The following is a 22685-nucleotide window of genomic DNA, read 5'->3' as shown; positions in this document are numbered from 1 at the left end:
TTAAATTTTGATCAGTTCTCCGAATCTTAGCCTACTCGTAGCGCTACCCATCCCCCGAGGAAAAACAGAGGGAGGGAACGTCTAGGAAGAGCTGGCACGAATCTCTCTTTTCGGCCATTCTGCCTTGCGTTTGACCTGATATAGAAATGAGGTGCATTAAGTGTCGCTTAGCTTCTGAAGTTTTTTGTCGGCGACAGGCGAAAGTTCCGTCGGCAAAAAATGGCTGAAAACAACTGAGATTTGGTGAGCTTTCTACCGCGACATACAAGAAATAATAGAAAATACCATCCTGGAAACTACAAGAAGCCACAGAATGTAACAATTAAGACAGGTTTAAATGCGTCTTTCCTTACGTCCCCTGTCAATTAAATGCTGGCGGATTCCTTTCTGGGCACGTCTGGCCAATGCATAGCTCTTAGCATAGATTGAAAGTTTAACGCAGTAGATTACATAGTAGATGTGCTGTCGTAGCAATCAGTGATTTTGATTGATCGTGATTTTTGTTACTGAACGGTGGGTGACTTTGATTTTGATTTAAACGTGGAGGTTAATAGCGAGGACCATTTCTTCGCCTCTATCCGTTCATATTTGAAAGAAGAGAAAGGAAAAACTTCCGGTGCCCTTGTCTTTTTTTGAAACCAGCCCCAGTCTTCCGCCAATCAGTCGAATTCAAGATGGCGACCTCCATGATCAATCTTGTTCATCGGGCGAATTTTTCTCGTCTTTTGCGCCCAGCAGTACAACTTGGGCGGTTTTATTCGACTTCAACAACACCAACGGTTGTAGAGAAACAGGAGAAAGCTCTGGAAGTGATCGATGAAGACGGAAAGGTGAAGAATTTAATTAAAAACCATGGTTGCGATGCAAACGTATGACGATTGACTCGAACTGTTTTTATCCAAAATCCTTTAGGAGGTAATTGACACGACAACTGGTGTACCCGACTGGCTTGTCAAAGAACGGAAAGCTAGGATCTTCGTTCCTGCAAGAACAGCAATGCAGTCTGGTTCGTTTAACACAAGGAATTGGCACATTGAGTTTGATACGGTGGAGCGCTGGGAAAATCCATTGATGGGATGGGCTTCGAAGTAAGTTTTAAACTGCAAGCAATTTTACAACGAGTTAATCTGAGGGCAAAGCAGATATACTATACGTTTTTTAATCGCATGCATTACAGATGACCACAGAACCATCAAATGTGATGATAATTATTATAGCTAATAGTTAATAAAACTGCTTGTGCTGTTGGAGATTTCAAGACATGTCGTTGTACATGAAATGTAAGGTTTTATATAATAATCAAGTGAATGCGTGTACTCTGATTGGTCAATTAGCTATGGTTTATTGTGCCAGTAAACTCATGTAAATTTTGCATGTCTTCTGAATTATTATATAAAAGCAATAGACCACAAGTCTTTATGGTTTAGAGGCATGATAAACCACTTGGGATGTTGGAAGAGCACTTGAAGAATTTGTAAATCACGAGCCACAGGCGAGTGATTTACGAATTCTTCTCATGTTCATCCAACATCCCGCATGGTTAATCAGCCTTTAAACCATAAAAACTTGTGGTCTATTGCTTAAATATGCAGGGTGCTAAAAAAAGTCAGTTTCCAGCTTGCCCTGCAAACTATAACTAGGATATACTAGGCTGACAGTCCTTTTTCTTTAAATTACCACCAGCACTATTAATTGTTAATTACATATTAAATTTAAACAAGAAATTATTTGATTATTTTCTCAAATTTTGCCCTGAAAAACTTCATTTGCCTGTTGGGCAAGCAAAGAACCCACCAGCCTGGCCACAAAGTCCACTTGCATGGGGCTATCAGACACAACTTTCTCTGTTTGCTGTGTACTTTTAGCAGTACAATTTTATATGGTAAATTATATGTTGCAAAATGTTCAAACCATTGCCAATTTTTTTGTTATTATTGATGTAATGATTTACGATCAGTAGTCACCCAAGCAACAACCTCTTTTGATATGAAAATATTGCTGATCTTGTATGTAAGCATATACCGGGTAATATAATTTACTTTGTTGCAATACGAGTTTTAAAAAGTTAGCAGCCCTCCCTTCAAATGTGCTTGAAATGGAAAAGCTGCCTCTAGGCTTAATGGAGGTTTTGTGGTAATGTAGTATGATTCTGTTTTCATTACAGTGCTGACCCCTTGTCTAACTTGTGTCTCACCTTCCCCTCAAAAGAGGCTGCTGTTAGCTACGCAGAGAAACATGGTAATTACATAATTGTTTCTTGTATTTTAATGTATCCCTTGATAGAAAACTTGCCCTATACACTGTAGCCCATAGAGATACAATAAGGAAAGCTGTCAAATATGTATTGATGGAGCATGTTAGACTGGACCACTTACTTGTTCTCTTGGAGTCAAAAGCATTATTACCTGCAGTTGACTTGTATGCTTAAACATTTGACACTGATGTTACATATATTGTAGTCTACTACTGCTGTTGTAGACTTGGCAAAGAGGCTATTAAACAGGGAAGAGAGATATCTGTGAATGAGCAGTGAATTTCCTGCTTCCATTGCTGTCAATGTCGTTATGTATGATAAATAATAGACTGCCAGGTATTTATAACAGATATCAGTTAACTAAACAATCATCAGTTGCTATAAACAATTGGTTTCTGATAAAGCGGCATTGTATATAATGCATTTTTGTTGATTGGCTGGTCATTCTGGGCTTAAAGATTTTAATTTTTTATGGCTTTTAGGTTGCACTGAAAATGAACAAATAATAAGACTATTACCCATAGCCTGTTTTAGCTGAACTCTGTTTTTTTCAAACTGTTATTCAATTCCCAGGTTGGAATTATGAAATTGATGAAAAACATGAAGTCAAGATGAAAGCAAAATCGTATGGAGCAAACTTCTCTTGGAACAAGAAGACAAGAGTATCAACTAAGTAATGACTTGTTAAAAAGATTCTTTTAAAACAGTAAAGTGTGAGTAAAGGGAAAAATATTTCTTTTGTTGTAAAAACATCTAAAATGAAATCTGTCATGAAACAGTGATCTGTAACAGAGTTGAATGCCAGTGTTGTAAATAAACTTTTTGAGACAAGTGATTAGAAGATTCATTAATATTAATTCATTCATTATATCTGGAAAACAAAGCAAAAGTCAGTGTATAAAAATAGAGGACAATGGTTAACACACCTAAGCAAACTTGTATGCAAAATTTGGAGTGTTCTTCACAAATTTTGTTGTCTTTTGACCAAGAATTGCTAATGGCCCTTTTCTACTGAGTCCTTGGATTGAAATGATTGATAGATAAGTTTCACCTTTCCAAGTTTAAGGTGGTACTGTGATCAAATTTTTAACCCATTGATTTTTTAGGTGTATCACATACAATTCCATGAAAAAATAAAAATGCTGTTTACCGTTTGCAAATATCTGCATTAGTTCCAGAGATATTTTTAAAAGTTTGAAAAATTTGTGAAATATGCAAATGAGATGACTAATGACGTCATACACTCAACCCAATATTATATCAAGTCTATGAATAGAGCTATCTCAGTCAATTTGCAGCACAGACCATTGAAACTTGGTAGGCTGATAGTTCTACAGGCAACACACCTACTAACATGCAAAATTCTGTTCTCATGGCAACTGACTCTTTTCCAGTCCCCACCCACTTGATTTCAATATGTTTGTCATTTTCAGCTTGAAAAACATTAAATGAGGTCACGAACTTGAGCTAACATATTTATATGCTTGCTGAATCATGCATACGAGGCACCATTAGCAAATATCAAAATGGAACACCAAAGGTGGCCAGAAAAGCCTTTAATATTGGGGTCTGGAACCCAGTATGTTGCCATGGTAACAAAACTGTTCAGCCCGTATTGTGTAGCATATTTAGTGGAATCTTACTGCTAAGAATCAAACACTTCTGATACAAATTGGCCGAGATATCTTTCTTCATAATATTTGATCAATATTTGGTTGAGTGTATGTCGTCATCACTTGGCTAATTTGCATATTTTAAAAACTTGAATATCTCTGGAACGGAAAGAGATATTTGAAAATAGTAAACAGCATTTTTCTTCTCCTGCAGGCTACTTGTTTATGTTTTAAAATGGCTTAGATAGGAAAGATGTGATTTTCGTCATAGTACCACTTCAAGTCTCATGTATGGATCTCTTTTAAGGAAGTCAAGAAGCTATGTTCCTAGGGCTTGGCTCCTTGTCTGGGCTATTCTTCTAATTCTGTAGACAATATCCCAAAATCAGCCACCTCCAACAAAAAAAAACACCAACCTACTCTAACTTTTAATGCTGGGTTAGCATTAACCAGCTTTCGAACAACCCAGTTTTAGTATGGAATTGAGAAGTTCATAAATTACCTGTATAAATTTTCTAATTTCTCAATTTATGTCAAAAGTTCACAAGGATATTTACCATCAGACCAATAACCAGCAGAGAACGATTTCATGGCAGCAAAATCAGTGAAATCTCCACATCAGGAGAACATCATTTTGGTTGTCTTCCAGGTTGGTTTTTCACTAGGGACCAAGTTGTAGTCCGAGTTGTAATCAGAACTTGCACAGAGTGATGATACAATCTAATGAAAATTAACCCAACATAGTCGGACCACTGAAAACTACATTGTTGGGGTTGAAAGCAGAAGCCAAGGAATAAACCAATAACTATGCTCAATTTTGGACCTTGTGATTGGTTCTTCCGGCTCCAACAATCTACATTGTAGTTATCACTGGATCATAAGGGACAGAGTTGAGAACAGAATCAGAAAATTAGAAAATTCTGATTCTTCCAACTTGGACTCCATTGAGAGTATGACTCTGACTCTGATTTTCAATCTTCACTACGTCAGAAGCGCTCTTACATGTACAACTCTCACTCTGTTGCTAGATTCACTGGCACAACCAAAACCTGTGTGTGTGTTGAACATTCATTAAACCAATCAAAATAATTTCCTTATTTGTTTATTTGTTGTAAATTGTGTTTTGTTTTGCATAATCATTTCAAGCTCAAATAAAATTCAATCATAGACAAAATAAAATTTACTACTACTAATAGCTGCCAATTGTGACATCCATACTTTTGCCAACTCTTGTCCACTGTAAAATTCAGTCTTGAGGAGTTTTGCTTTTTAGCTCTTTTTTTCAAAAGAGAAATTATATGCCATATCTTTAGGGGAAAGGAATAGTGTCATTGTCCTGCATGTTACAAACACTACACATGATTATGTTAACCACAAGTAAAGCAACTTTCTGGGAGAAAAGAACGGATGTTACAAGGCAGTAGATAGATATGGGGACCTTTTATGATATCAGGTATCAAAATACCTGATATCATACTTGATTCCAGACTGACTGGTCTGGCTGACACTCTAAATATCCAGACTTTTGCTGAAAATTTAACCTTGAATTTATTTTGAATGGATGTGAGCTGATGTAATGTTATTCTCTAACCAATACATGAATGTTCAGCAGCTTAAGCTTGGAAGTGAATTGTTCTATTGCAAAATATCACATGTAATATTCAACTTAAGAACATAAGTTGTGAACCAAACTTACAGTACATACTATAATAAGACAAGTATTATTAATATTGGTATAAATGCCACCTGTTGATTAAAATAATACCCAAAACAATTTAAAACATCTGCTAATAATTAAACCAAGTTACATGTCAAAATTATCACTTAGAACTAACGGTTACTAATAATTATAATTATGCTTAACCTGAGCTCAGACATATTTTTCTTCATGGCAGCAGGGGAGATGAAATTGATGATGCCAAATCTTTAATCTGTTTGTTTCTTATTAATTTTTTGCCTTGTGTAGTTTATAGCATAGTTTGTTATATAGCTGGTGTTTTTCCTGCTACATCACGCCCATTCATTGGCTAGTTCATGGTCACATGACATCTAACAATGAAACTGTTTCCTGCCAAATGCCACGAGCGGGCAACATTGCAAAAACTATGACTTCAAACGGGAAACAGTTACCTGCGAAATGTTGACCGCTGTTGCACGTCATTTGTCAATAAAGTGATTATTTGTTTTCCACCGGTTTGACCCATTTGTTGTGCTATATAACAACTCACTTAATGACTGGTCCCTTGGGGAACAGTGAATTTTGTTTCCCTCAACCTCAATGTTCCCCTCCAATCTCAATGTTTCCCTCGTCTTCATTTCCGGAAACATTGAGACTCTCGGGAAACAAAATTCACTGTTCCCCTCAGGACCAGTCATTAAGTGTTAATTATAGCATAGTGCTTTTGTTATAGTTCAGGCTCATTTTACATTTACTAGACAACAGTTTTAAGTGGTCTAAATGCTTGTTCTAGAAGGAAAGTCACTCTCAATTATCGTGTGAAGATGTTGGTTGCTTGCATTTATTTCATGATGCAGCTCGTGTGTTTAATTAAAACTGTTTCAACACAAAGAGCATACATCCTTTTCCTTTTTTTGAAAACTAATCAGCATATACTGTCGTGTAACATGTATGTCGTCTAATTAGGTCGTACAACCAATTATTAGAAAAAAGGTCCAGATTCTGAACTTTTTTACAGCAATTCAAACTAAAATGAATGTACAAGGCTATCATTTAATGCTCTCTTCTGTCACCATGGAAACAAGTCTGATCATTGGTAAGTTTGTTAATATGTGCTTTGATAAAGCTTTACATCTAGTATTAATAAGCTTTCACATGCTGGCACAGTCACTGTATAGGTTAACATAAGCATTTTTAAAAGGGTTTTATATTATAATCTAATTGAACACATTATTCCACGTGAAGGTGCCATATTTGTCTTATGCGGCTGTACAGTTATGCATAATTAATTCCTGTTTCAATAATTATCCTCAGACAATGGAATATAACAAATGGAATATAACAAAAGTCTGTCAGCAGAGATGTAGTTAAGAATGCCCTGAGCAGCAGCTAGATCAGCTGGTTATGTGCCATGTTTCAGCTGGTGAGCTACATGTATGCTATTAACCAGCTCTTAGCTACATCTCTGCTCTGTTGCATTTTAAAACTTCCACATTCATAACCCACTGCCACTGAAAACCTAATTATCATTTTTTTCATTCAAATTACATTTTTTCTACATAATTAGAAGGGAACATTCCAGTTTTGCCATTGCAAGTGCCAGTGAGCCAGTTTTCATCTATTTTCTCCTCCACTTGAATTACATCTCCTTCACTGAAATCAAGTTCTTGATCATTTTCTGGAAAGAAGCAAGATCAGACACCCAGATGTTAGTAGGACTCAGACAGGTACATGGAAGGTTTAAAACAATGGCTAATTTGTTCATCTATTTTCTGTTACCATGTTTCCTCACACACACACAACCACCGCAAAGGGCCAACAATCAAAGTTAGCTTAACAGACTGAGTCATGACATTGGTTAAATTAATTTTATCTTTTGCTTCAAGTCGATAATAGCTAAAGGTTTCACTTGCCCACTACCACCACAGGCAGGAGAGGAGTCTTATTTGACTTTAATTCCATCTAAATTCACTGTACAATGTCTGCAGTGTAAATCAATCTTGTTGGTTCAGATCACTGATTCTGTTGTACATGGTTAAACTGAGGGCCAGGTACTCATGTTACGTTTCAAGCTTGAATTTCTAAACACTAGATGAAAGCTGCATACTGCAACGACTGCGTGCATAGTGGAGAGAGATCAGCAAAAACAGTGCTCACAGTATACTATACTATACTATACTCAGCATAATATACTCAGGGGTCTTATTTAAGGCTGGACACCAAGCAAACTGACGGCTGCGAGGATGGTTTGCCCGCCTGGTTTGACCATCTAAAGGGATGCTTTTCTAACAAAGAAGTCCAGTTTGAAAAGTTTTGCTGCATGTGAAAACCAGTTGCCCTCCCGCTGAAAATGTTAATGAAAGCCCTGTACTTAAATGGTACATGTATTTTTTCCTTCCTACTTGCTTTACCTGACTCAAAGTCATACATTGCTTTAAAGGGCCCTGAGTAATAGGAGTCTGACTCATTGGATTCTTGTGGTGGTGCTGATGGGACAGGTTCAGGTGTAGGAGAAAAGCTGTATGAAGACCTGGATTCTTCTTCATCACTATCATTCTCATCATGATGGTTCTTTACAGATCGACGCTCAGTTCGTGGACGACTAGAGGCTTCTGAGACCCTGTTGAATAAATATAACTGACTTTCCACCCTATTGTAACTTGTACATGTACATGCACTGAATGATACTTTATAGGCAACATTTGCACCTGATTATAAATTAACTGATGTTTAAGAAATAGAAAACATGTACTGTGTTTCTATTGAGTTATAGAAACATGAGTGGAAGTTTGTGAGAACAAGAAATGCTGTGGGAACATGAGCCGCAGGCGAGTGTTTCCACAGCTTTTTCGAGTTCTCCCAAACTTTCATGAGTTTTTCTATACATGTAACTCGGTAGAAACACAAAGAACATGTTTTCTTTTTCTTTTAGAAAACACCACGGCAAAAAAAAGAGGAAAACAACTTTTTAACTTTGATTATCAAAATGTAAATTCTCTTTACTTGTGCCATCATTACATCGACAGCTCGTGTTAGTTCTGTGTTTCCATTGAGTTATAGAAACATGATTTTTAACCAATCAGCACAAGTATTTTCTTAGTACTGTTTTCTAAATTAATTTAGAAACTGTCAAAATATGTATAGTAGTTTAATACTAGCATGCTACTGATGTCACTTCCATTTTATTAGTTACATGACACAGGTCCATTGTTTGAAACCTCTTTTATTTCAAGCAATGGCTTTTGTTTTTGCTTTTTTCTCTTCAAGCCAAGTTGTGCATTACAAAATTTGCAAAGGCTAGTTTTGCATGCTACACTTAGCTGTCCAATTTGACAATCTGTTGAAGTTGAAGACATTAATTTTAGGGCATGTTCCTTTCAGGTGATTTGGATCAGGATCAGTGATCCAAGATTACTCGGATCATGGTGCATCAAAGAAACCAATGAATCCTCTCTGGTCATGGATTCATCAGTTCCTTTGATAAACTATGATCTGAGTGATCATGGATCACTGATCCTGATCCAGATCACCCCCAAAGGAACGCACCCTTAGATTTCACAAATCGAGTCAATTTTTTGCATGGGATTCAGATAAACAACTCTTGTGCTGACTAATCATAGTTTGAAAACTGGCTTATATTGGAACAAGCCAAATATTTGCACCAACTAAGTCTTGTGTAATTGCCCTAGAAGTTCACTTACTTGTCATTTAAAGTGGAAACAAGACTCTCCATGACATCACAGCAGTGTTTGTGGTAGTCAAAAATTGCTTCTGCAAGAGCTGCAAGCTGGCTAACTTGTTCCACCTGTTGACCAAACAGTGCATTCCACATTTTATAGAGTTTAACACCGTCCAATTTTTCAAATAATTCATTGATTTGAGTATCATGAATGTACAGTACATGAAGTAAAAAAAGGAATAATTAAAGCCTAATGAAGCATAATACACTATACAATAATAATTATTGATGTAATACTGTTAGTAACTAAGCTTAGAATTTCTAAGTTTAAAGTGGAGACTAAGAACAGATTGAGAATGCAAATGCAAGGAAATGACCAGCATATGCAAACTGAACAATGTACACATACAGGTATACATGTATATGAGATATTCCAAAGAGAATAATAAGACAGTAATAGCAAGAGATACAGATGCATACAATGTACAATGTACATCACTAAAAGTACATTCATGCATCAGACACAGATACATTCCAGGTTAGGACAATTTGCCAGGTGATCAAAATTATAATACACTAATCATAATTATTATGTATTTTAATGGAAAAAGCTGTAAGCTTACATCTGCAGTCTCAATAAGGTTTAACATGCTATTGTAACAGATCTCTTTGGATTCTTCAAATTTCTCCTCTGCAGCTCTGATTTCCTCTTCTGGGACTAAAAATTAAAATGAACTGGTAAGATGTGGTTCCTGAAACATTGCTTTATCAATTGTATTATGTTTGACTGCAGCACAACTGTAGCTTGACAGTTGATTCAACTCTCACACTAATGCCATGCGAAACAAGGTGCAAACTTTCTACTGAAAACAGTGGATATTACACTTAAAAAATGACAATACAATAAGGATGTTAGACACATGCCATGCAATTACCAAGTCCAGTTGTTTTAAGTCAGTTTTTATTTCAGTATTAGTAAAACATCAATCATTAGAGCTGTCTTTTTCATGTTTTACATGTGCACAGTCAGTATGATACACTGTATAAACATTTATGACAAGTAAATTTTCACTGTACCTTTGTGTCCCTTTCTCTTCTTGCAGTCAAAGTCAAGCCGTCTTCCCTGCAGTTTTTTTCTGTGATGCTAACAAGAAATAAAAATAAAAATAAATTAAAAAAACTTGAGTTACCATTATTTCAATATTGAATCTGATCTGAATGATTTGTTTAAAGCACCCAGCTACAAAAATTATTAATAGTAAAAGGTCAGTTTTCTTTCCCATACATCTGCACTATAAAATACAACAATGTGAATGCTCAATGTACATGACTTTTTTTTTGTAGCGACATGACTGTTCATTCATAAAACAAAATACATTTTGTTCTTAGTACACTGTACATGTACGACAAAGAACAAGGAACAAAATCAATTCCACAATCATGTAATCCATTGACTGGTGAATGCAACATGACTTCAGATATTTAAATGTTATTGTACCATGATTTCTTTGATATCCCTGTTCCTGAGCTGATCAAGAGGGTCCAGGAAATTCTGTTTGACATTGCTGTCAAGTGCTTCTTTAATTTCAGCAAGATTTGAAAATGCCTCACCAGTGTCCTTGAGTGCTTGGCCTGAAGGATTATGAAATCAATACACATAGTTGTACATGTAGTAAGCAAAAGTTCTGCATTGTCTTTATGGTGTACAAATGGGAAAGAGGCTGTAAGCTTCATGTTACAAAATTTATGCACATTATGCATGTACAGTGCGCAATGAAAGTTCTATCCAATAGCTTGGCCTAGAGGATTTTGATCTGTCTGTCGCTTGCCCGATGGATGTGCGAAATGTTTTGAAAAAAGTTTTTGAGATTTAATTACTGCAAGAGGCAAACTTTTTGGGGCCAGTAAGAATGATTTTTGAGCTAGTACATAATTTATGTACATCCTGTACATATAGTAAGAGCTTGCCTGAAGGGCAAACCCAAAAATTTGTTTTCCTTAATTACACCCTGATGTAATCCAAAAAATAATATTACAGCTGTATTAAGTCTTATGGTGGCTGTCATGCAGCACACACTATAGATCTGTGCTCTAAAAACTTGAAAATTGTTTTGTTCTTGTGAACTTACCAAAAAGCGACTCATCTCCAAGATCATGGCCTCCTTTCTGCATAGTCTCTCCCAGCTGTCCTTCTGGTTGAGGGTACCTTGACACTTTAGCCTCACCACGTACTTTGTGGACAGTGGACTGCATTGTTAGCTTGGCCCTGGCAGCTTTAATCCAAAAACAATAACATCATTAAGTATTGTGATACTATTTCATACGCACTTCTCTGGATACTACTTTTTACTTATTATATATATTTTAGATTATGAAATAATATTACTCAAGATATTCCTTTGTCCAGTGGACATGTCTTGATCCTTTCAATTGGCACCTAGAAAATAAGTACCGGTACTCTTTGTGCACTAGAAAACACAAGTTTGAGGTAAGGAACACAGCAAAAATGATCAAAGCTACTAACAACAATTTGTGCCAGCTTAGGGAACAATATTAAATGGCATTCTTCTAACGAACGTTAACTTTTCTGACACAATTTTCTCCAGTTCTTTTTTTACAATGTCATTGTTTTACAATAATTATTATGCATTTTAAATTTTTCAAATTTATACAAATTTTTCCAACTCTATGATAATTACCACACACTATTAACATTGCTCATTTTGTAAGGTATTATTGTAAACTGACAATAGATGAAGTCTCATCCGAAACATGTTTTGTTTAATTCAATATGAATTTCAAACAAATCATGAGGTTTCTGATTTCAAGCTTTATCTATATAATACAGTGTAATTATAATACAATTTCTAAATTTTTCACTTTTTTGCACATCCTTATCTACTGATGACAGCAGTAGGGTTGTTGAAATCCCTGAAATCATATTTTACCAGAGAGTGCTTTTTACAATTTTACCCTCCATGCGTGGGAAAAACTAGACCCAGCCAGAAGCAGTTACTCTTGATGCTATTGATACATAAATTGTTAGTAACAATAAAATAACAAGTTACAAAAAATGTATCATCAGTAAATACTCTACCTGGGTTAGGCTGAAGGTATTCCTTTGTTTTGCCACTAACATGTTCCACAAGATTTGCAGTAACATCAGTTTTCTTTTAAGAGTGTAATATGTAATATAGAATTAATATGTACCAGCATACTTAACTCCAACATGGTATTGTGTACTACATGTACAAATATTTGGCCTCCCATGTGTCTAAGGTTACTGTAGACCTTCAGGGGTGCCTTCTGGAAAATGCTTTCTTTACATGCTGATTTAAAGAAAACCACGGTAAACTATATATCATTGTAAAGCTAATAAACTGTAGAATCCAAAATAAGAATATATTTTGCTATTTTTGCTTTGATAGGCACACGCAAGCCTTTAAACATAAAAATGACCGTACTTGCTCAACTGAATTACCAGCCTTTGCGTTACTGCGGACATCCAAAATGACTGGACATTATCAATCAGGAGTTGCTTAGAAAATCCTTTTAAAGTTACACAATAGGAAATTTTCTGACTGCTGTTACTCAGTGGGACATCAGGAAAAATATTTCGATTTTCGCAAAAGCCTCACAAACTTTGGTGCGCTGAGATTTTGACCAAGTTTTGTTAAAATCTGATGAATCTAAATACCCTATTAATTCATTTGAGTAGAGGTAATTCATGCAAAAATAAACCTTGAGTTTTCGGCCTTGAAGAAATTCACAGTTTTCACACCTCACTGAAGTGGTTGTCAATGTGGCCATGCCACCAACCAAATGAAATGCAGCTTTAAACTCCCCAGCGGGCTACAGTAATGCTTCCTGGGAATGAATGTGCAATGTTTACATTTACGGTATATCTTTATACCTTTATATCTTATATTGGAGGTAGCGAAGTCTGCGGTGAAACATTCAGCAGTTTATAAACTGAATCAGCAGATAAATGGTAAAGAAGGAAACGGGAAAAAAAGGAGGAATGATAGCAGGATAGCCTTAGACAGGCCTACTTGGCAAGCCGAGTCACGTGTGGATATTTACACATTTTTAAAAAAAACTAAACGTGTAATTCATCGGCCTGTTTGTTTTACTAGAATATGGGAAAATAATTTTAAATAATTTTTTTAAAATAATTTTTTTTTTTGGAAAATTCAGATAAGGTAGAAGTCTTTAATTTGGTGTAAAAAATAATTTTGGACAAAATAGACCCTTGAAGGTCTACACTAACCTTAATTTCCTTTTATTGCCTAATTACACAGGCTTCGACAAACAACTTGCCAAAAAAAACTGTTAAACCGTTTAGCTTTTTAAAGCTTTTATAGGTTTATTCAAAATACACCTAGAATGCAGGCATATTTTGTGAGAGCAAGACTAGTCCAGCCCAGGTTGTTTGAAAGGCAGACAATGTTATCCACCAGGTAAATCACAATCCAGCAGATACATGTAGCTTGGGTTGCTTTGTTAAGACTTATCCACTGGATAGCGATTTATCCGGTGGATAACGTTATCCAGCCTTCGAATGACTGGGGTCAGATGTACAAAGTCTTTGTGAGAACATTAGCATCACCTTAAATGCATAATAATGTATTACAAGAAAATTATGGAGGTAAACTATTATAATTATTTCAAACTCCTGCTCTTCCTTCCCCCTTCCACCCCCGGCACTGGCCTATGTTCAGCTGCTCGGTCACGTAATTTTTTTCAAAATAAACAAGTATGTAAAATACTTGCAGTATGGATCAAATACAATGGTATCAAAATAATGACCCAAATTCCAGTTCGATATTATTCCTCAACATTAGAAGCTTATCAAAGATCAATTTAAGACTAAAGACAAAGTTGATCAGGAAATCCGCGTTTCCAATATTAGCCATCGATCAAGAAAGCGAAAAACCCTTCTGATGTAGCGACTAGAACTTTGCCGCAGGCGTTAAACATACGATATATGCTTCAACACCAAGAAACAGAAGACCTGCGCAAATGAAAATTAATTCTTTGGCGAACATTGTCAAGAACAATAAGCCAAGCAGGGATTACTATTATGACACTATTACGTGAATTCGACACAGTGCGGTGCATCAAAACAATGAATATTTTTCGAAGTCATTATACATAAAACACAAGGAAACCGAAGTTTGACTCTTGCTGGGCAAAACATTCGTAAATTATTTAACGATGTTGGGAATCTCGTGCAAAGGGAAAATTTTCCCAAATATAATGCTGCACATGGCAAATAATCGGCACAATGACGTTAGCGGTGTAAGGTATCAGGCGGTGCTTGACATTTTTATGTTCGTATAGTTTGGACAACGGAGAAGGACAAAACAAAATATCTATATCCTGGGAGAAACTAAGAAAGTGCTTTCCATTATGATTTATCACACTAGGTAAGGGTGGCCAACAGTATCAAGGTAAGCTTTTAATCATTCAGAATCATCAACTGTTAGTAAAAGCTTAGTCATTAAGGTTTACATTTGTTGAGCAGTCAATGAAATGGCGGTATCAAAACACCAAGCCAGCCTTTTGTGGAGTTACATTAAACTAAGAACTTACTCGCTCTAATTCCATAAAGTCTTCGTCTAGTCTCGATCCTTTGGCACCGCCGATCTTCTCACTCATAAACTGTTTGACACAAAACGGAAATCAAAGTTACAAGCCCAGTCGAGAATAAGAACGTGTCTTCTCCATGCTGTCAAAGTGAGATCCTGCTTGCGAAAACCCTACCTGATTCGCCTTGTTTATTTGCTTCTTAAATCCCGCCAAAGACATGATGGCTTTCTTGTGATCTTTCTACTTCTTGATCGTAGACACACAACGTTATTCAAACGGGAAAAACACACGTAAATTGACCGAAATAAACCTTCAATCAGGCAGTTGTGAGGTCACGTCTGCTCTCACTTCCTTCGTCTCAAGCACTGGGCTCTAGTCACGTGACTCAAAATGGCGGACGATAGGAAAATAAATTCGAAAGCCCGCGCAAACAATAGTAACGAAGATTTTTGTTCCTGGTTAGGTGTAATTTCTGATTCTCCTCATTTCGATGGCGAAATTTCTGCTGATAACGTAACTAATCGCGGCTCAAAGGTGATGCCATGGGGGAGAAATGTCAGTGGTGTTCATTGCTGTGTGCTCTTTGCCGCATCGGTTGTTTTCGGGTAAGTAGATCATAGAAGTAAGCTCAAGCTTATTGAATTGACGACTTGAATTGAGCTTATTTTGAGGTAAAAACATTAATCTTATTGTTTAAATCGATGGAAAGTAAACTGAATATTAACCAATAGATATTAAACAAAATATGTGCGATCAGCGCCATTTTTTGGTCAAAGACAACTTTTTAACCTTTCGGCCCAGACGATCGTGCCGAACAGCTTGTGATTTAAGCTTAATTCCCTGGTAAAAGTTAGTCCTTTGCTTCTTAATTTTTTTTTTTTTATGAATATATGTGAATATTTTTTTGAGAAGTCCGTAACTCCCTGTCTTTTAAAGCAAGGTTGGTCAGGAAAACCTTGCAGATCAGGGGGGTGAAGTAACAATAATTTATTATCTCCCCTCCCCTTATCGGTGTTGTTTTAGAAAATCAACAACTTTGAAAAGGAGAGTCCAAAGCGTATATTAAGTAGAGTTTGTATGGATCTGAACATATGTGAAGAAATATTGGTTTTCCCTTATAAGTTGTAAAAAAGTGATGGTTGTGCTAGAAACCTTTTTCTCTGGGATGAGGGCCCCTGGAAATCTCTATTACTGTGATAGTGAAGCTCCAGCGGCCCAAAGGGCCACCAAACAGAGCACCATAACAAGCCTGCAAATAATTTTTGTCTATAAGCAGGTCATTTGTAAGGCCAAGTTTTGACCTGACTAAAATCCAGTCTAGTTGGAAATTTTTTTTTGTCATTACAAATTAAAAAATGAGAGACATTTGAGACATTGTGGTATTTCAGTGTAGACCCTTCACCAATTTTTTTTTCGTGGATTTAAACACAAGTATTTGATCACACATGTATTCTGTATTTTCCCGCATATCAAGTTTCCCATGACGTGCAAGGAAAACCACTGGAAAAGCGATGAAATGATCTCCCGCGTGGACAGCTTGTCAATATAAAATCCCACATTAACATTCAGACACTTGAAAATTGGCTTAAATGAATTCTTCAACTTTTCGTGAAAGCCATTTTTGGGGTAAACTGAATGAAAAATTTGCGTAATTAGATGAAATTGGAATACTACAAAGCGTGACTAGTTTGGACATCCATGTTATGGTCAATTGACACTTGTCAAAACAAGGTATCCGCTGACCAGTATCACGTGACCATAACATGGGCTCAGATTTAGAGCTCATCGAGTTCATGATGTTTCGATAGGATCCTGGGTTCATGTCAGGTGAATTTGATCAGTTCCAGGTTGTTCAGAAGCAGGTTAATGCTACCCCGACATAAAAGTTAACTGAGATATAAATGTTTCTTGCATTCAAATGTTTTTCACTGCTTTTGGGTCATGGGCTGTGGGTGTAGTTTGAGATTATTCAAACTCAAAACAGGAGGCCAAACAATATAAACAGAAAGTCTCACAAAAACTCAACAACCTTACAAAACTCATATCAAAATCCTTTCTTATCTTATGTTAGCTTAATCAGGCTTTAAACAACCCGGCCCAGGAGCTCCACTTCTAGGTTTGGCTAAATCTACATATTAGTGGTATCTTCAAAAATGGTATTTTCAGTGTATTTCTGTGAGGAAAATCAGTGAATGCAGAGCCTAGCATGAATCACGCAGATAATAAATCAGCAAATAAAGACTCTCTGGCTGTGTACAATATACCATTTGAAAGCCACTGAACAGCTTATTTAAGAACTGACATTGATCAGCAGCTATGAAGGATGTAGTCACTTGTTACATGTACACCCCTGAACTTTAGCTTATTTAGCAGGTCTTAGTACATGTACATAGCCTGATGTGAAACAAGTCCTTCTTTCCATGTGGGGGTGGTCAACCATGTCTTAATTAGGAGGGGGTAAAAAGTTTATGCCTTCAGTGAGCAGATCTTTACAAGACAATTTTCATGGGAAAAATTCATAGAAATCTCTCCAATATTTACAAAGTTATGACAATGTGTGACAAATGGCACTCTAAGGGAGTAAAGGGTTAAATGAAGCAAGTTTCCTCTCAGCAATCAAAATCACTACTCTAGCATTCTTAAATAAAGCCTTCCAACTGAAGGTCATCCCTGTCAGTCCCATTACCCCTTGGACGTCAGTTTTGTTTAATAAATAGACCTCTAACTGGCCTCATGAAGTAATCTAATGACCATACTGAAATTATAAACTCTTTAATACTTCAAGTTCTTTATGTTTAGTGTGGTCAGAAGCTTTGTTGTAAGGAGCCAGCAGCACCAAGGCCTACATACTCTGTGATCGCAATTGGGTTGGGTCAGGCTGGAAAGTCTTTGCTGTTTGCTAAGTTGAGTGGTGACACTGTGGAAGACCTTAAGCCCACAGTTGGTGAGTTGTTAGCTAGTTGTGCTCAGATGTTTTTTTGAAGGCTGTTAAAAATATATAGAAGAGTACTGTAAATTAGAGAGGACTTTTAGTTTTTCCAAACTTTACATCATAGACAGGGTCTAGGAGTTGGTTATTTGAGCAGGAGAGATAAATCCAAAGTGGGAACAAAATGGAATAATGCAGATACTATATTTTTTATTTGTAGTGAGACTATAAAATTAAAGCAGAATTATGCAGGGGTTTCATTAACGTTTTCAGCAAGAGGGCATCTGGTTTTCACAGGCGGGCAAAACTTTTTGAACTGAATTTCTTTATAAGAAACTGGGTCATGTGTACTAAAGACATCCACGGTCGTCAATACTCTCGATCGATACCCTTGATCAACATCTTGATCAATATTTGATCAACTTCCTGATCAATCCATGTCAAAACTCTATCGACACTTGATCAACAGTCAGTCGATAGTCGTCCGAGTGGCCACCAACTCGTATGAATTAATCGAAAATTAGTCAACTGTTGACCGACTGTCGACTGAGATGTCGATGGAGTGTCAAGTGTCAACCAAGGTGTTGATGAAGTGTTGATCGAGTATCGATCGAGTATCAATCAAGTACAGATCAAGGGTATTGATTGAGGGTGTCGATCGACACTCGACTGTGGATGCCATAAGTACACATGATCCAGAAAACTTTCCTCTAGATGTTCAAACCAGGTGGGCAAAATTGTCTTCACGGCTGGCTGGTCAATTTGCCTGGTGTCTGGCCCTTACTGAAACTCCCAGTTAAGACATGAAAGTGTCAAAATTGTCTTAAATGAAGTTTAGGGTTAGAGATGTGGAAAAATAAGATGAAGCAATCAACTAAGTTGTACTAGATAACATTGACACATTTTTTATTATAATGTTAAAATAGTACAACATTGTCTATAGCATATTTTCTATCGTGCCCGACAGAGCTATTCATGAAAAAAAGTCAAGTGGAGGTGGGGCTTATTTGTGCTAGGGGGCTTATTCAAAAATTTGTTGGAGGATGTCAAAACAAAGCATGCAATGATGAACCTTTTCAATTGCCCTTAATATTTGCACCTTTGTATGTAGTATTCTTATTTTGTCTACCAAATATTTCCCAAGTACAATATCAGATAGTCTACTATAATTTCATATGTTACAGTGTAGCTAGCTGCCTCATTTCAAGTTTGAACCCTGTGTAATGTGGTTGCAGGTTTCTCTGTGAAAGCTATCCAGTTACCAACTGCCATTCTTAATATCAAGGAACTTGGAGGTCAGTTGTAAATATATTTGTTTTAGTCCGTACAGTGCTTTTTTTTCTGCAAGTTATTATGCTTTGAGCATGCATTTGGCTTGTTCATGTCCCCTTTGGTTAATATTTTGCTTGTAGTCTCAACAATCAAACTCAATACAAAAGACAGAGAGTCTAAAGCCAGACTACTGTTGGTTTCAACAATATAAGAATGATTGTGGTCTGAAACTACCTCCCTGTTCTCTCTTCCCAATGCTTCTAAATTTACATGTATATCTCAATTTTAATTACATTTGTGGGAGCAAGTAGTATATTGGCGCCACCTACTTTTTTGTTATCTTATTATTTGGTAAAACCTGGAGGGGAAAAAAGATTATAGTAATAATAATAATAATCTTTACTGAGGAAACTTTTTCACATACATGTGGTTTTCAAAAAGGACCTCAAAGATTAATACTGATTAATAGAACTAAAAATAGTATATTTACTTAAGCAGAGCCTCTAAGTTTTTTTAAAATGAAATTTAATTTGCAGGCCAGGAATCCTGCTAACAATAATTATTATAGCCTGACATACTGAGACAAATGAATACAGTTTCCTTTAATTATACTAGAACTGTTATAATATTGTAATGATTGGGATTGTAGGTGGAGACAATGTAAGGAAGTACTGGCCTCATTATTTTGCTGGAGCTCAGGGAATAGTAAGGAACACTTTTTTCATGTATCTTTGCTTGTTAAAATGCATAATCAAGAGTTTATCAAGTAAAAGGTTCAAACTAACAAATCTTCAGTTGAAATACTTCTAGTTGTTTCATTCTACAGAAAACCGGAGATAAGTGCCGGCAAGTTGGGCCATTTGGCTTGTATACAGACTTTACCTTTTTTAGCTTACCTTGAATTATCTAGTGTAACAGCTATTGTACTGCACATGTCACCTGTCAATGTTTCTTTATTACAAGTCACTAAGTTTACTGAGACGCTACTTTTCGAGTACTGGCAGTAATCTCACCAGAGATCTATCATTGTCTGTTCCACAACAATGCAATGGGTTCCTGTGATTACATTCCCAAATTCTTTTCAAGAGTGACTTGATATGCTATAAAGGCTTATGCAACATTTAGATCAGTTAATCATTTAATCAGCTCAAACTTAATTTCTTTTATTTTACAGGTGTTTGTGGTGGACAGTAGTAGTAATGATGATGATGTGGACTTAGCGGCAGCTGAACTTCAAGAGGCTCTCTCCCACCCCTCCCTGGAATCTGTTCCTCTTTTGGTGTTTGCAAGCAAACAGGATGTGAATGGAGCACGGAATGCAGATGAGGTCAGATCTGGATTATGATTACTTTGCAGGGTCTTAGCCAGAATGGGTGTCCAAGTGTCCTGTGGATGCACACTTTTGAAAGAAAACTGTTTTATTTTTCCCACAAGGAGACCCTTTCTTTTGATGGCCACTTTTCGAATCATGGCTGCAAACCTGTATATTAATCAAGCATAAGGACAATACTGGGAGGATATCAACCCTTTGTCTCTTGACAGTTTGGGTTGATTGCAGTTACAGCTGTAGGTCTAAAGAGAAAAGCCAGAGAGTAAATATATATTCCTCCGGAACAGCCGTAAGCAAGCTTGGTTTACAAGTCAGAAATTAGTGTCATGACTTGAGAGTGAGAAAGATCTGTCAAGCAGTAATATTACCTTGTCCAATACTTAAAATTGCGATTAGCTGATTTCAGTATATTTGGCCCTCCCATCTATTTTTATTAGTCAAAGACATTTCTACTCTTACCATGAGTTGAAGTACTTGAATTAACTTGTATTATTCAAATGCATTTCTTTGCACTGTGTAATTTTTATCCCCAGCTGTCAAGAATGATGGGCTTGGATGTAATTGCACACAAAAGAGAGTGGCATATACAACCCTGCTCCCAAAACGACATAGAGAGTGCACAGCAGGGACTGTCTAAACTGGTCACATTTTTGAGTCCTCATGATAAGGAAGCAACAGAACAGAACCAAATATGAACTCTTTTTGCCTCCTCTGTCAGAAGAGCGTGTAACATAAACTGTAAGACTAGCATCATACATATTGACATGCACTGCATGGACAATAGTAGTCTCCTTAACCTCCCCTGACCAATTCTAGTTAAATGTTGATAACCACACGGTAATATTTCAATGTCGTGAGACAAGTTCTAGTTTCTAAGAAACTATTGTGTGGTGTTGAGGCTAAGCCTGGGGTGTGCAGTGGAAATTGATGATTGTAAAAGCAATCAATCGGTCCATATCAATCAATGTAATTAGTTAGTTGGTACCAATTGGTATCTGTCAAGAGCTGTTCATCGATCGCTATCAATTGGCAAACTAAGTTGCACTCAAGACTTCTCAACACAAAGCATATACCACGTTGCACATGCTCATACCACTGTACGTACATGTAACTGTTCTTCCTGAATGTTCTTGTAAAGTTGACTGAATTACAACTGTCAATGTGAGCGATTGTCAAAAGGGTACACCTTTGTTGGTGTGAAGTTAATGTTGGCAAGCAATTCACTGTATACAAGAAAAAGGGAGAAGGCGGAAATGGGTTTAAAGTTACTAATGAATGTAGGTAAATAAGAACCTTTATATTATTATTTTTTGGTAATTTATAATAAAAGTCTGTAAGTGTTAATGACCTATGTTAAGCGCCTATTCCCAACCTTTTTTTTTTTTAATGTGATGAAATTTGTAAGCAATTGATACCAAAGTTTGCAAGCACTTGGTATCAATTGTCATTGATTATCATTTTCATCAATTGGACACCTCAGGGGGTACATGTAAGTAAAAGATATTGCTATCGGCGTTGTATCAACTTGAAGTCTTTCAAGATAAGTTCACTGTCATAGTGAGTTTGTCTATTAAGTAGCTGATATTTTGTTAGTTCTTTGTCACAGGAAAAGGGTTTACATGCAGAACATCAGCTTTGCAAACCTGTTATGGCAGTTAATTAACCCTTATTAAATTCAAGTTGATAGAAAGCCTTTGAACATTTCAACAAAAGTTTGGAGAGCGGAGGGGGATTGGAAAATTAAAGCTTCTTATATAAAGTATGTCAATCATTTTAACATTCACTAAATGGCAATTTATTTTTAATAAAGTAACTAGTCTTAGTCTAACTATTTTACATACACTACAGTAAAACGAATGCTATATTCAAACTTAATGTTATGAATAAGTATTTAACTAAAACATTCTTTAGCCATTCAAGGGGAAAAAACTCTAGTTTTGAAGCAGTCACGGAAGGTTTCATTTGAATCACAACTAGCACAGGCAAGTGAATGCTGTGATGCAGTGTTAAAAACTTGGGTATCTGTGCTTCCTACTCTCTACTCCGATGTACATAATATTCCTGTTGTATAAATTAATTTATGATTTTATTTTATTGCTCTGTGTAAATGTATTTTAGATGGATAAATTATTACAGGTATTTGTTTTAACTGATGTCGTTGGTGCTGTTGTCTTAAAAAAATTATTAAAGGAGCTATGTCACCATATTTATTTTTCTGATGCCAAAAGCTACTCACAGATCGAAGGGAACCTCACAATAATGGCTTTTCAAGGTAAAAAAAAAAACAGAGAAAATAATCCGCATCCTCAAATTGTAAAGCAAACATTATGGCTCTAGT

General features: G+C 36.3%; 3 protein-coding genes across 4 annotated transcripts; 2 read left to right on the top strand and 1 right to left on the bottom strand.

Annotated features, from left to right (window-relative positions):
• Positions 1–653: 653 nt before the first annotated feature.
• Positions 654–3089, top strand: LOC149108273 (NADH dehydrogenase [ubiquinone] iron-sulfur protein 4, mitochondrial-like). The gene is made up of 4 exons (XM_089295728.1): positions 654–830; positions 913–1088; positions 2165–2238; positions 2828–3089. Exons 1-4 carry the CDS (start codon positions 675–677, stop codon positions 2929–2931), a joined length of 510 nt encoding a protein of 169 aa, XP_089151854.1. The 5' UTR covers positions 654–674; the 3' UTR covers positions 2932–3089.
• Positions 3090–4953: 1864 nt separating this feature from the next.
• On the bottom strand, positions 4954–15167 carry LOC110050110 (endophilin-A3-like). 2 transcript variants are annotated; one of them, XM_020755990.2, is made up of 10 exons: positions 14991–15158; positions 14820–14888; positions 12322–12394; positions 11354–11497; positions 10723–10856; positions 10302–10368; positions 9848–9942; positions 9247–9350; positions 7957–8165; positions 4954–7223 (listed from the first exon to the last, which is right to left on the bottom strand). In XM_020755990.2, exons 1-10 carry the CDS (start codon positions 15033–15035, stop codon positions 7090–7092), a joined length of 1074 nt encoding a protein of 357 aa, XP_020611649.2. In that variant the 5' UTR covers positions 15036–15158; the 3' UTR covers positions 4954–7089. The 2 variants fall into 2 exon arrangements, with proteins under 2 accessions (XP_020611649.2, XP_089151852.1); XM_089295726.1 differs by having other exon boundaries at positions 7180–8165; positions 14991–15167.
• Positions 15168–15215: 48 nt separating this feature from the next.
• Positions 15216–22500, top strand: LOC110050111 (ADP-ribosylation factor-like protein 15). Its single transcript, XM_020755991.2, has 6 exons — positions 15216–15421; positions 17616–17760; positions 18981–19040; positions 19667–19722; positions 20192–20344; positions 20881–22500. The coding sequence occupies exons 1-6, from the start codon at positions 15359–15361 to the stop codon at positions 21040–21042; spliced, it is 639 nt and encodes a 212-aa protein (XP_020611650.2). The 5' UTR covers positions 15216–15358; the 3' UTR covers positions 21043–22500.
• The last annotated feature ends 185 nt before the right edge of the window (positions 22501–22685 follow it).

This window comes from Orbicella faveolata, unplaced genomic scaffold (genome assembly GCF_042242905.1).
Source record: "Orbicella faveolata isolate gen_17 unplaced genomic scaffold, um_ofav_v1 contig_26, whole genome shotgun sequence".
Taxonomy (NCBI): Eukaryota; Metazoa; Cnidaria; class Anthozoa; order Scleractinia; family Merulinidae; genus Orbicella; species Orbicella faveolata.
Note: the sequence above shows the minus strand (reverse complement) of the source record. Positions and strands in the feature narration are given on the sequence as shown.

Excerpts from the sequence above, each read along its gene's own strand:
- LOC149108273 (XM_089295728.1), top strand. The coding sequence starts at position 675 with ATGGCGACCTCCATGATCAATCTTGTTCATCGGGCGAATTTTTCTCGT. Across the intron at positions 831-912 it reads TGATCGATGAAGACGGAAAG|GAGGTAATTGACACGACAAC; the intron begins GTGAAGAATTTA and ends AAAATCCTTTAG. Across the intron at positions 2,239-2,827 it reads TAGCTACGCAGAGAAACATG|GTTGGAATTATGAAATTGAT; the intron begins GTAATTACATAA and ends TTCAATTCCCAG.
- LOC110050110 (XM_089295726.1), bottom strand. The coding sequence starts at position 15,035 with ATGTCTTTGGCGGGATTTAAGAAGCAAATAAACAAGGCGAATCAG. Across the intron at positions 11,498-12,321 it reads ATACCTTCAGCCTAACCCAG|CTGCCAGGGCCAAGCTAACA; the intron begins GTAGAGTATTTA and ends TTTGGATTAAAG. Across the intron at positions 10,369-10,722 it reads GGGATATCAAAGAAATCATG|CATCACAGAAAAAAACTGCA; the intron begins GTACAATAACAT and ends ATTTCTTGTTAG.
- LOC110050111 (XM_020755991.2), top strand. The coding sequence starts at position 15,359 with ATGGGGGAGAAATGTCAGTGGTGTTCATTGCTGTGTGCTCTTTGCCGC. Across the intron at positions 17,761-18,980 it reads AGACCTTAAGCCCACAGTTG|GTTTCTCTGTGAAAGCTATC; the intron begins GTGAGTTGTTAG and ends ATGTGGTTGCAG. Across the intron at positions 19,041-19,666 it reads TAATATCAAGGAACTTGGAG|GTGGAGACAATGTAAGGAAG; the intron begins GTCAGTTGTAAA and ends TTGGGATTGTAG.